At 44.2% G+C, this 13,754-nt stretch overlaps 1 protein-coding gene across 3 annotated transcripts in view; it reads left to right on the top strand.

The window, feature by feature from the left end:
• LOC124605379 (chitooligosaccharidolytic beta-N-acetylglucosaminidase) overlaps positions 1 to 13,754 on the top strand; it is a 223,903-nt gene that overhangs the window by 159,902 nt on the left and 50,247 nt on the right. For all 3 annotated transcript variants that reach the window (XM_047137017.1, XM_047137016.1, XM_047137015.1), the window contains exon 2: positions 1,334 to 1,436. In XM_047137017.1, coding sequence (XP_046992973.1) covers positions 1,354 to 1,436 — 83 coding nt within the window. In that variant the 5' untranslated portion in view covers positions 1,334 to 1,353. The remainder of the gene's footprint in view (positions 1 to 1,333; positions 1,437 to 13,754) is intronic.

Raw genomic sequence — 13,754 nt, 5'->3', positions numbered from 1 at the left:
GCCGATCAGTTCCTATCATTCCAGCAGAATGGAGGAACACGGCTCGTGTTGTCTGTAGTTCAACCATGCCTGGACGGTCAATACCGCGGTTCGATCGCGTCCGCGTTGTTACTTTGTGCCAGGAAGGGCTCTCGACAAGGGAAGTGTCCAGACGTCTTGGAGTGAACCAAAGCGATGTTGTTCGGACATGGAGGAGATACAGAGACATAGGAACAGTCGATGACATGCCTCGCTCAGGCCGCCCAAGGTCTACTACTGCAGTGGATGACCGCTACCTACGGATTGTGGTTCGGAGGAGCCCTGACAGCAACGCCACCATGTTGAATATGCTTTTCGTGCAGCCACAGGACGTCATGTTACGACTCAAACTGTGTGCAATAGACTGCATGATGCGCAACTTCTCTCCCGACGTCCATGGCGAGGTCCATCTTAGCAACCACAGCGGTACAGATGGGTCCAACAACATGCCGAATAGATCGCTCAGGATTGACATCACGTTCTCTTCACCGATGAGTGGCGCATATGCCTTCAACCAGACAATCGTCGGAGACTTGTTTGGAGGCACCGGTCAGGCTGTGAACACCTTAGACACACTGCCCAGAAAGTGCATCAAGGTGGAGGTTCCCTGCTGTTTTGGGGTGGCATTATGTGAGGCCGACGTACGCCGCTGGTGGTCATGGAAGGCGCGTAACGGATGTACGGATACATGAATGCCATCCTCCGACCGATAGTGCAACCATATCGCAGCATATTGGCGAGGCATTCGTCTTCATGGACGACTATTCGCGCCTCCATCGTGCACATCTTGTGAATGACTTCCGTCAGGATAACGACATCGCTCGACTAGAGGGGCCTGCGTGTCCTCCAGACATGAACCCTATCGAACATGCCTTGGATAGACTGAAAACGGCTGTTGATAGACGACGTGGCCCACCAACCGCTGTGAGAGATCTGCGCCGAATCGCCGTTGAGGAGTGCGACAATCTAAAACTTTTCTTCCAAGCAACGTTAATAGATAAAAGTAGATTACGAAAGTAGTGAAGCAAGAGCTGGTCCTCTGTAAACCACTGCCACTAAACGTTTTATTCTAGTAAATTCAAATGTAGTTGCACGGCATGCTGCACGTTTTCGCCATGAAATTTTGAAAAAAAAACAGTTTGACATAATACTCAAAGTACCCTCCGCCACACACCGACAGGTGGCTTGCGGAGTATGGATGTAGATGTAGAATGTTACCTAGGGTATTCCGCAAGCTGTTTTACTAACAAATTGACTTATAGTGAGTGTTTTTATTATTCATTTTTTTAATGTTTCCCTCGTCTTTCTTTTCCAGTGTTTAGCTTCAAAGTCGTGATGAGTGTTATATCCACAACGGTGCTGGTGTTCGCACTGTACGGGATATTCTCCTGCTTTGCAACGCAAGGAGAAGAGGAGAGGTAAGTTGGATTGTATATTTTAATTGAAAGTAATTTAAATTTCAACTTGTCGTTCCGAAGATGAATTTGGAGGTTGATATTCTCCTTGATATTTCGCCTCATTATTCCTGAGAAATTGAGAAATTTTCAGATACAGAAGTTTTTTGAGGGACAGTGTGACAGCAAAGCCTCGATGAAATAACGGGGAAATTTCGAAAGCAATTTAAATTGAGCTATTAATAGAACATCAATACAAGCTATAATTCATAGCTATTTCTCAGGATAATGTACTGCAACACTAAAGCACTTGTAGTAGCGGTGGACGAAATCATTTACTCTCGTCATAGAAATATGCCGACAGGAACCTTCAACATAACTTCAGGTGTTGGACCTCATCATTTGCGAAAACCTATGGCGACAGTCTTTTTTCAGCTTTGCTAAGAGACGGTAACCATGGGGTGGGGCACGGAGCTGTAAATAGAATGTCCAGCTTTCCCGTTCGCATATTTGACGAATTCTCCAAGTTCTGTTACTATGTAAATGAGTATAGGCAGCAAGCAGAAAGCTACCGGAACTCAAAATGCCACGCCGTCGGTTTGAATTATTGCTCGTACCTGTTTTTAACGTCTCGTTCTAAACTGTTAATTGTTCTGCCCCTTTTCTGAAAGTAAAGATACTAAAAGGCTTTCCTATCCCGAAACAAAATGACCATAACCTTCTCCAAAGAATATGACTGGCTGAAGTTCAGATTTCCGTGACGAACTGGTGTAGGACTGCTCCACTATACTGTTTCTTCATCTCACGTAATATAGAGCCCACATTTAATTGCCTGAAACAAAGTGACGGGAAAAGAACAATCATTTTTGCCTGTTACCAGTAACAAAAATCTGAAACAAACCTATTACGTGGGCCCAGTAGTCACAAGATAAAAACTGGGCTTCCACACTGGCACAAAGCCTCAATTGCCAGCTACTACGTTGTGCACAAATATTATTTAAACAGGAAGAAAACCCTCTGATGATTCTGAAAGTTTGGATCACTTTTCCAAATTGTATCGCCTTTGCACAAGTTCGTTTGTGGCTGCAAGCAGTCGTCCACTCGTTGCCTGGTAATGCACGTCACTTCGTCCATTCTGAGCGACTGTCTCGTGGCACTGACAACACTCATTTCTGCGTTTCCATGCTTGGGCTGGGTCCAAGCTGTATAATCCATTTTCTAGGGAGAGGTGGTCCTCCGAAAAGCTACAGTTTTTCTTTGAACTTCATTCGCAGACAAGAAATATATTTCCTAAACCGGACTGTTGCGAATAAAGTTCAAACAAAAATTGTAGCTGTTAGGTGGGACTTCTTTCCCTGCAAAATCATTATACTACATTAACGGCACATTTATTTTACCTCCACAGAAAACGTATCAATGCGCACATTTCACAGTGGATGAAATTTGCAATTGCACGGTCCATTCCAAACCTTTGCCACACAACGCACATTGTGGTAATGATCTCTTCTTTGAAGTTAGCGGATGTGTACTGACCCAAGTTACATAGCGGCCTACATATGTAAGATATTGCGCATACATATGAAGAGAAATCCACTGCTGTAGAACTACACCATTGATCAAAAATTGCTGGAAACAGCAATCACTTAAAGTGCCTAGGAGTAACTATCCAGAGCGACCTTACATGGAATGACCACATAAAATTAACAGTAGGAAAAGCAGATGCCAGGCTGAGATTCGTAGGAAGAATCTTAAGGAAATGTAACTCATCCACGGAAAAAGTGGCTAACAAGGCGCTTGTTCGGCCGATTATTGAGTATTATTCATCAGTCTGGGACCCTTACCAAGTAGGACTGACAGAAGAAACAGAGAAGTCTAAAAGAGCACCAGCGCGTTTCGTCGCGAGATCGTTTAGTCGGCGTGAAAGCGTTAGAGAGATTTTCAACGAACTCCAGTGGCAGACGCTGCATGAGAGGCGTTATTGTGCATCACGGAGAGGTTTACTATTGCAGTTCCGACAGAGTACTTTTTAGGAAGAGTCAGACAATATATTACTTCCCCCAAACTTCCTGGCGAAGAGAAAAGTCGGGAAATTACAGCTAATACAGAGACTTTCAGAATAATGGTAGTGATTGTGGTGGTGGTAGTGGTAACAATGTAGTGATGATGATGATGATGGTGATGATGATGGTGATGATGATGATGGTGATGATGATGATGGTGATGATGATTATGGTGATGATACTGATGGTGATGATGATTGTGGTGATGATGATTATGGTGATGATGATTATGGTGATGATGATGATGGTGATGACGATAATGATGGTGATGACGATAATGATGGTGATGACGATGATGATGGTGACGATGATGATGGTGACGATGATGATGGTGACGATGATGATGGTGACGATTATGGTGACGATGATGGTGATGAGGGTGGTGGTGGTGATGATGATAAGTTACATTAGTGTTCAGTACGTCTTTGGATTCAAATGGCCCTAAGCACTATTGCACTTAACAACTGAGGTCATCAGTCCTCTACACTTAGAACTACCTAAACCTAACTAACCGAAGGTCATCACACACATCCATCACCGAGGCAGGATTTGAACCTGCGACCATAGCAGCAGCGCGGTTCCGGACCGCTCGGCCGCAGCACGTCTTTGGGCTTAACTTGCAAGAAATTGCTGTATAGAACAACATGTGATTAAAATAGCATTTTTCCGAAGATCTGAGAAGTTTACGTGGTCTGCAATTGCCTTAAGAGCTATGATAGCAACAAAATCTCACTACTTCGGCGCTGTCAGAAACACGATCAAAATTGTGGGTATTTTATCAGCAATGAGACTGTGAACGCAGGTGAAGTGCATGGAAGAGGATACGTCGCATTGTACCGGATATTAGGGCTTTTTCCCGTTCCATTGCGGAAAGGAGCTCGGGAAAATGCCTCTGTGCGTGCTGTAATTAATCTAATCTTACCCTCACGATCCCTATGAGAGTGATATGTAGGGAGCTGTGGTATATTCCTAGAGTCATCATTTAAAGCAGGTTCTTGAAACTTTGTCAGTAGACTTTCTCGGCGTAGTTTCTGTCTGTTTTCACGAGTCTGCCAATTCACTTCTTTCACCATGTCGGTGACACTCTCCCACACGTCAAACAGATTTGCGAGATTCATGCTGCTCTTCTCTGTATACATTGAGTATCCACTATGATACGTTGTTGTCCCAGTTATTTGAATAAAATGACAGAACATGTGAAACATCAAATTAGCAAATGATTATAGTTTCTCACTGAGCAATGGAGCAACGGTCATTGTTATTAGTGGCACGTATTCAGTCTGTTGCGTCTGATACGTACCTAAAAAGAAAGCACTGATTTCAAAATAAAATTTTCTCCTGAAGTTATTATCATTTACGAGCCGTAGTAATTTAACACCACCATCAATTCTGTGGAGCCTGCATCTGACAGAAGCGAGAGCAGCAGATTCAGAGTTCGGAGACAATGGCCGGATCATATGTAATTAGTGCTTGCTCAAAATGATCGCAAGCCACTGTTAAATGATCCGCAAATAATCTCAGGGACGCGCTTTGCTTATAGCAAAATGAAATCAACGGCTGCACGCGAATTGCATTCGGCACATTGCGTCTCCTTACCATGATCTGCTGAACCCGCAGTTCCAGATAGCTTTTCTCAAACAAATATCACAAAAAATCATAAATCTAGTACCACTTAATAACTGCGGAAAGTACATTTCCTTTTAAATCAAAGATAGATATAGCCCGTTTTTAACATATTTAATTATAAATCAAAACTAATTCGTCTACTACTCTACTCTGCTACTACTAAAATCGTCTGCTCAGTACGATGGAGTCAAGAGAAAAGAATAGGCCTCCAGTTTGCTGAGACGAGTTTCGCTCCTCGCTTACATTTTGTTTTACAACGTTTGAAACTACAATTCCTGCGTTTCGTTTTAGCCACAGGCCGATTTCTCTGATATCGTTGACCTGAATTCACATTTTGAACATTTAAAGCAAGCCACTGCACCACTTTGAAATCTTACCGAAGGCTGACTGAATATTTATGCACTTTCTTTCAGATAATACTTCATTATGATAAATGCATCATCTGCAAAAAGCCTTATTTTACTGTTAATATTGTCTGCAAGGTCTTTAATATACAACGTGAACATAAGGGTCCCAACGCACTTCCCTGGGCCACATCCGAAGTTACTCCTACATCTGTCGACGACTCTCCATCGGAGATAATAATCTGCGTCCTCCCTACCAAGAAATTCTCAATGCGGTCACATATTTGGTCTGATACTTCATATGATCCCATTTTTGATAATAAGCGTAAGTGTAGTATTGAGTCAAAAGCTTTTCGGAAGTCAAGAAGTACTGCAGCTATCTGACTGCCTTGCTCCAAAGTCTTCAGGATGTCACGCGAGAAAAGTGCGAGTTGGGTTGCACGTGATGTATGTTTTCGATAACCATGCTGGTTTGCATTAAGGAGGTCGTTCTGTTTTTGGGATCTCTTCTGTTAACCATCCTACAGACAGTTGAGACACTACGGCTATGTGAGAAATGCGGTTTCTTTCATTATTTTCCACTTCTGTTTGAAAAATATAGTCTGGCTATTTTTTCCTTTGTTGGACGGTCTTTCCCTTTCTGTGTTGAGTAAACCAACACTCTGTGTTGTGCCGTTCTATCTGTAGAATCGCGAGCATTTGTTGCTGCTAAGTAGGTGAAGGCTGTGAATGGACTCCTTTTCCTGGTCCGAATGTTTTGTGCAGGTAGTCCTCTGGGGCACAAGCCCATTCACTTGGTTCGTACTTCCCGCACATAAGTGCCCGGCTTTAAACACAGCTAACTTCGACAATTCCTTGCCATTTTCGAGATTCCGTGTTCATGCTACCTTATTTTCTGCACTTTAACGGAGGAATTTATATACTTAAAAATATAAACACCTTTAATTCGCAGTAAGACACAGACGAACCACGAAGGAATTATTCGAATGGGACGGAAATCGGTAGATGTGACGTACATGTACAGACAAATAAGTGATTATAATTTCAAAAAAAAGTGAATGATTGACAAATTTAGTAAGTCAATAACTCGTTGGTCCACCTTAGGCCCTTGTATGCGTGTATGTATGTGCGTATGTATTGAATCGGGGACCTACAAACGACGGAAAGGCTTCGTCCCGCCGTGGCCCTCAGTGGTTCACAACCCCACAACAGGCCACAACAGTACACCCACCCCTCTGCTACCCCACACCGAACCCAGGGTTTTTGTGCCGTTCGCCCCCCCCCCCCCTTCCAGTGAACACCTCCCTCCACCCCTCCCAGAAATGTTTCATACCAGACGAGTGTAACCCCAAATGTTTGCGTGGTGGAATAATTATGATGTACTCGTACGTGGAAACAGTGTTTTCACAGCAATGACTGACAGTGTATTAGAGGCGGAGTAAGGGGAACCAGCGCGCATTCGCCGAGGTAGATGGAAAACCGCCATAGAAACCATCCACAGGCTGGCTGGCACACCGCACCCCAACACTAATCCGCAGGGCGGATTCGTGCCGGGGACGGCACGCCTTCCCGCTCGGGAAGCAGCGCGTTAGACTGCGCGGCTAGCTGGGCGGGCACCTTTGGCCCTCAAGCAAGCAGTTATTCGGCTTGACATTGATTGACAGAGTTGTTGTATGTCCTCCTGCAGAATATCGTGCCCAATTCTTCCAATTGGCGCGTTAGATCGTCAAAATCCCGTACTGGTTGGAGATCCCTATAGGCAATGTATGAAACGCTGTCAATTGGGGAGAGATACGGCGACCTTACTGGCCAAGGTAGGGTTTGGAGAGCACAAAGACAAGCAGTGGAAACTCTCACCGTTTGCAGTCTTGCTGAAATACATGTCCAGGACGGCTTGCTATGAAGGGCAATAAAACGGGACGTGGAAAAGGGTTTCTCGGATGAAAACCAAAGCGGTCTTGCTGTGAAATGAAATGGCACCCCAGACCATCATTCCCGGTTGTCAGGTCCAGGGTGTCTCCAGACACGTCTTCTGCCTGGAATCTCATTGACTGGAGTAGAATTCTCTTCAGTGACGAGTCCCGCTTCGAACTGAACCCCGATGACAAATCAAGACGTGTCTGTAAGTCCCAGACAGTGGTAGAATACCAACCTGACTGTCACCTGCCATACGGCCCGATACCCAGGAGTGGTGGTCCGGAGTGCCGTTTCTTTTCGTCACAGGACCCCTTTTGGTAGTTATCCGCGGCACCCTGACAGCAGAGCAATACAGCTACGATATTCTGCAACCCGTTTTGTTGTCCTTTATGGGAGTCCATCCTGGGATTATATTCCAGAAAAGTAATGCCCGCCCTAATATGACGAGAGTTTCTACTGCTTGTCTTCGCGCTTGCCAAACTCCACCTTGGCCAGCAAGGTCGCCAGCTCTCTCCCCAGTTGAGAACGTTTGGAGCATTATGTGCAGTACGCTCCAGCAGGCTCGGGATTTACACGAGCGCCAATTGGACAAAATTTGGCACGATATCGCTCAGGATGACACCCAAGAACTCTGTCAATCAGTACCAAGCCGAATGCTGGACCAACACGTCATTGGCTTGTTCAATTTGTGAGTCCCTGTCTCTTGGACAAATCACCTAATTTTTCTGCTATCATTTGATTTGTTTGTCTGTACTTGTATATCACTTCTACCGATTTCCGTCCCATTCGTATAATTCGTTCGTGGCGTGATTTCCCCCCCCCCCCCCCCCTAGAATCTATAATGATCTGTGGTCCTGGTCCTGGATCCACACCTGATAGTATGGAAACGAAGATTACTATACAAACTGTTTTCGTCTGTTATTTTTTACATTCAACATCAAATTTGACGTGACACTTTGACGGTGAGGGATATGGAAATAACTCAATATACTAAGAGCCATGCACTACCACAAGTGAGAGTCGTGGGTGGTGATTGTTACATATGAATAGGAAGAATTTCAAAGTTGTAACCCAAAGAAGATCACAGAAATCACTGGAGATTTTTGTAATGGCACTCATCAATTGAAAATACGAATAACTGTAACCAGTTACATTTATTATACTGTCCACTACGCTCTTCAGAGAGTTATACATCCCTCATAAAGTAAAGATCTTTGCTTGGTTCAGTGTATGGTCATCATCGTCATCATCATCAGATTGCGTGTGTTATACGGCTGGTGCTGTGTTGGTCTGCGTATACAGCTTCCTCCGATCATGCCAGTCTCCTTCACCTACCTCGTCCTGGACCTCTCGCCTCTAGCTCCTTCTAGGTCGTCCCCACATTCTTCTTTCCGCTGGAATCCACTGCTGCACTGTCTTTGATCGTATCCTTTCTTTCCGTTTTAGACGTTTCACCACCGTGGTGTCTGTTATTGAGTTATGAACACTCATAGCCTCTCTTATGTTGACATTTGGTACACGGACCAGCTTAGAGATGCCACAACTTCGCCTTCAAACTTGAGTGTACGGTAATTGATGTAAATACGATTGGAAAAGGAGCCAGAGGCCACTGAAAGATAGAACCACAGGTTACCCGAAAGTCGTACTTACATCCATGTCTTACTACCTGACACATATTCAGCTGATGTATAACACCCCAAAACGTACAAGAGTTTAGTAAGTGTGACTGCTTTCTATTGTAAAGATCGCGATCAAGCCTAACCTATAATGGTCGCATTTAATGTTAATGAGATACACTTCTGACCAAAGAGCTAGTACGCCATGAACACATCTGAAAAGAACAGTGCCATTCAACTAACGAACATTCGTTTTGAGCGCGACAACAAATGCTGTAGCACGTTACTGAATGCCTGCCCTGAAAACTGCCTAGAACGGATAGTTCGGAAGCCCGCTCATGATGGAAATGTATTCGATCTAATGGCAATAAAGACACCTGACACTTTTGAGGATATCCATATCGAAATTAGTATCAGCGAGTATGAGTCAGTTGTAGCAACAATGATTATCAAAAGTACAAATGACAACTAAGACATGTCGAGAGATTTATATGTTCAGTAAACTAGACAGACGCAGCAGTATACGTCAGTGAGGAATGTGAAATATTTGTCTGCACGGAGTGTGTGTGAAATCTTATGGGACTTAACTGCTAAGGTCATCACTCCCTAAGCTTACACACTACTTAACCTAAATTATCCTAAGGACAAACACACACACCCATGCCTGAGGGAGGACTCGAACCTCCGCCGGGACCAACCGCACAGTCCATGACTGCAGCGCCAAGACCGCTCGGCTAATCCCGCGCGGCTGTCTGGACGGGAACATGTAGCATAACTGTGGCTCAAGTTTAAGAGTAGTTAATCGTGCACTGGATAGATATTTACCTAGTGGAAAACTTTGATGGGAGGGACCCTTCTTGGTATAAGGCCGCTGTAAAGAAACTTTTAGATAAACAGTGACGACTGCCAAATAGTGCGAAAGGAAGCATAGAACTACAGACAGGAAGAGGCTGAATGAAACGCATTTGGCTGTCTAGAGAGGAATGAGTGAAGCCTTCAACGACTACCATAGCAGAATACTGTCGAAAGATCTCTCACAGAATCCTAAGCATATTCTGCTAATACGTTAGGTTACTAGTGGTTATTGCCCACTCAATCATGCGTGAAATATGAACTGAACTTGAGGATCGCAAAGCAAAAGCAGTAATGGTGAACTCGGATTCCAAATGTTCCTTCCACTGGTACTGCCCAAATTAAAGTCTCGCACCACTGCTAAGATGAGCAAAATAGAAATAAGGGTCATAGGCGTCGAGAAACTGCTGAAATCGCTAAAATCGAACAAGTCTCCAGGACCTAATGAAATCACTACTAGATTCTGTACAGAAGATGAGGCTGAGTTAGCACCTTTTTTGACCATAATATACCTTAGACTCCCTCCAACAAAGAACTAAGCTCACTGGATGGAAAAGAGCACAGGGCACACACGTCTACAAAAAGGGCCTCGTAATAGAATCGATTTATAAAACTATCGTCAAATGTCTTCAACAGCCTTTCGTTATAAAATCTTGAAACATATCCTGAAATCACACGTAATGAGGTATCTCAAACAGAATGATCCCATCTTGCCATCCAGAACGCATTCCAAAAACATAACTTGTCATACTGAAAGCTTTGCGCCAAGGCAGTCAGTTGGCTGCAGCATTCCTTGATTTTCGAAAAGCATTTGACCCAGTGCCACAGCTACGCTTATTATCTAAAGTACAAGCAAATTGTTTATCATCCAAAATTTGTGACTGGTTTGAGGATTACTTGATAGCAACATGTTACCGTAGATGGAGGGTCATCGATAGATGTAGAAGAATCTCCAGGTGTGTCCCAGGGAAGTATTGGGACCTTTGATTTTCATGTTATATGTTAATGGCCTTGTGAGGAATATTAATGACAACCACAGACATTTTTCAGCTGCTATCTACAATGAAGTGCTGTCTCAAGAAAGCTGCACAAACATGCAGTCCTATCTTGATAATATTTCTAATTGGTGTAAAGATTGACACTTTGCTTTAAATTTTCAGAATTCTGAAATTATGCACTTAACAAAACGGTAAGGTACAATTGGAATCGGTCAGCTCTTGCAAATACCTGGGTGTAACGATTTGTAAGGATATGAAATGGAATGTGATTACATAGGTTCACTTGTAGGTGGCGGACTTCGGCAGCAGTTGGTCTGCAAAGGAGATTGCTCACATAATACTCATTCGATCTATCCAAGAATATGGCTAAAGTTTGCGGGACCCATACCAAACAGGAATAACTGAGGATATTGGATATATACAAAATAAAAGAGCAGGAATGATTACAATCTTGTATTTAAGCGATAGCTCTTCCTGCGCTCCATACATCAATGCGCAGGGAAAATGTATGATGGGAAGTTCCCTTGTCATACACTTCAATGGTTTTTCAGTGTGTGGATGTAGATGTATATATCAATGGACACAATTTTTAGAAAAGATTCTTCAAATATTTGTGTAATTGTAAAAGAGTTAATGTAAAATTTCAGCATTTGACAATTTGTGTGTAGGCAGTAAATACTATGAACTAACGTGTGCGTTACTCAGCCTTTCTTTGGCGTTGTCTTTTAAATTGTTCAAATCCATTAAATCTCTTTTACAACCAAATTCTGCAAAACGTCTGTAGTGAATCTGTACCGCCCCAGTGTCACACGTTGTGCTTTGGGGAAGCAAGACTTCACTTCTGTTTAATGTGGTCTAATTTTTGAGACGATTAAAAAAGCCACGCGCTTTTTAATTGGATCACATACATTCAGCTTATAATGAGGAACATTCTTCGTCTGCCAGTCTGTCTACCAACAGTCAGGAGTGGTCAATTCAGATCTATGAGAAACACAGTTCGGGATTGGGGATGGCTACTTTACTGCTGGATTGGTAAGCTGGTCTATTTTTGAGCAGTTAGTCCTGATTTTCACAATGTTTAGAGGCATCTGAGAGGGAGAGGATCTGTATGTACTATCACAGGAAGCACTGCTGTAGGCATATTTCAGGGTTTCAGTAATTATCCGCAATCCTTTGTGTATGTCCTTCTTGACATGTGCAATACTCATTCAATCCCCAACATTACACTGCAGACTAATGCCAAGGTTGAGATTCTCAGGGAGTTAGCATTACTGTACCTCATTTCCCCTGCATACTTACTTAATAAATAATTTGTGAGTTTTAGTTTCACACGGCTCACACTTGATGTCTTCATGAGACTCTACCACCTAATGTAGACCCCAGTTACTATGACCATTGTAGAGCAGTCGGAGCAGCTTATTGATATGTCGCTTGGCGCCAAAGTTACAGCCTGAACTACCAACACTGCCCCACCCCTTTATGCCAACACAACTCTGCCCTCCCCCCCCCCCCCCTCTTTATGACAACACAACAGTGCCCCTTCCTCTTTATGCTAGCCGGCCGGAGTGGCCGAGCGGTTCTAGGCGCTACAGTCTGGAACCGCGCGACCGCTACGGTCGCAGGTTCGAATCCTGCCTCGGGCATGGATGTGTGTGATGTCCTTAAGTTAGTTAGGTTTAAGTAGATCTAGGTTCTAGGGGACTGATGACCTCAGATGTTAAGTCCCATAGTGCTCAGAGCCATTTGAACCATCTTTATGCCATCACAACAGCCCCCCCCCCCCCCCTTTTATGCCATCGCTACACACACTTCCTCCTGTTGTGCAAGCTCACACGGCTGTTTCCTCTTACTGTGCTCTCATCCTCTCATAGCAGACATCTCTTGGTACTACCATCGTAAGCCTGCCGTCGCAGTGGCATTGATATCAGGGGATTCGTCCGACGACAGACATCCAGCTCTCCAAACTACTACACGTGCAGTTTCAGTACAACTTACAATACCCCCGAAACTTCCTGGCAGATTAAAACTGTGTGCCGGACCGAGACTCGAACTCGTGACCTTTGCCTTTCGCGGGCAAGTGCTCTACCAACTGAGCCACCCAAGCACGACTCACGCCCCGTCCTCACAGCTTTACATCTGCCAGCTGTGAGGACGGGGCGTGAGTCGTGCTTGGGTAGCTCAGTTGGTAGAGCTCTTGCCCGCGAAAGGCAATGGTCACGAAAATGGTTCAAATGGCTCTGAGCACTATGGAACTCAACTGCTGTGGTCATAAGTCCCCTAGAACTTAGAACTACTTAAACCTAACTAACCTAAGGACATCACACACATCCATGCCCGAGGCAGGATTCGAACCTGCGACCGTAGCGGTCGTGCGGTTCCAGACTGTAGCGCCTTTAACCGCTCGGCCACTCCGGCCGGCCAATGGTCACGAGTTCGAGTCCCGGTCCGGCACACAGTTTTAATCTGCCAGGAAGTTTCATATCAGCGCACACTCCGCTGCAGAGTGAAAATCTCAAAAAAATGGTTCAAATGGCACTGAGCACTATGGGACTTAACATCTGTGGTCATCAGTCCCCTAGAACTTAGAACTACTTAAACCTAACTAACCTAAGGACATCACACACATCCATGCCCGAGGCAGGATTCGAACCTGCGAGCGTAGCATGAAAATCTCAATCTGGTTACAATATACCTTTTTTCTAAATTTGTTGGACAGGTTACCGCTCCACAGATGGAATAACGCAACGTAGCGAAAAAATTATGTAAAAGTAATCTATGACTCTGACTGTTGAAACAAATGATCCTAGTTTCCTTAGCTAGAGATCTTGTTTCACTGTCTCCCTTCTGTCTTCACTTCCGATGTAGATGCACGCTTTGGTAGGAGGTATCATTTGCAAAATGTAATGCGATATTTTTGTAATAAAATTGT

Source organism: Schistocerca americana, chromosome 3, assembly GCF_021461395.2.
Source record: "Schistocerca americana isolate TAMUIC-IGC-003095 chromosome 3, iqSchAmer2.1, whole genome shotgun sequence".
Taxonomy (NCBI): Eukaryota; Metazoa; Arthropoda; class Insecta; order Orthoptera; family Acrididae; genus Schistocerca; species Schistocerca americana.
The sequence above is the reverse complement of the archived record's forward strand: the minus strand, read 5'-3'. Positions and strand labels throughout refer to the sequence as shown.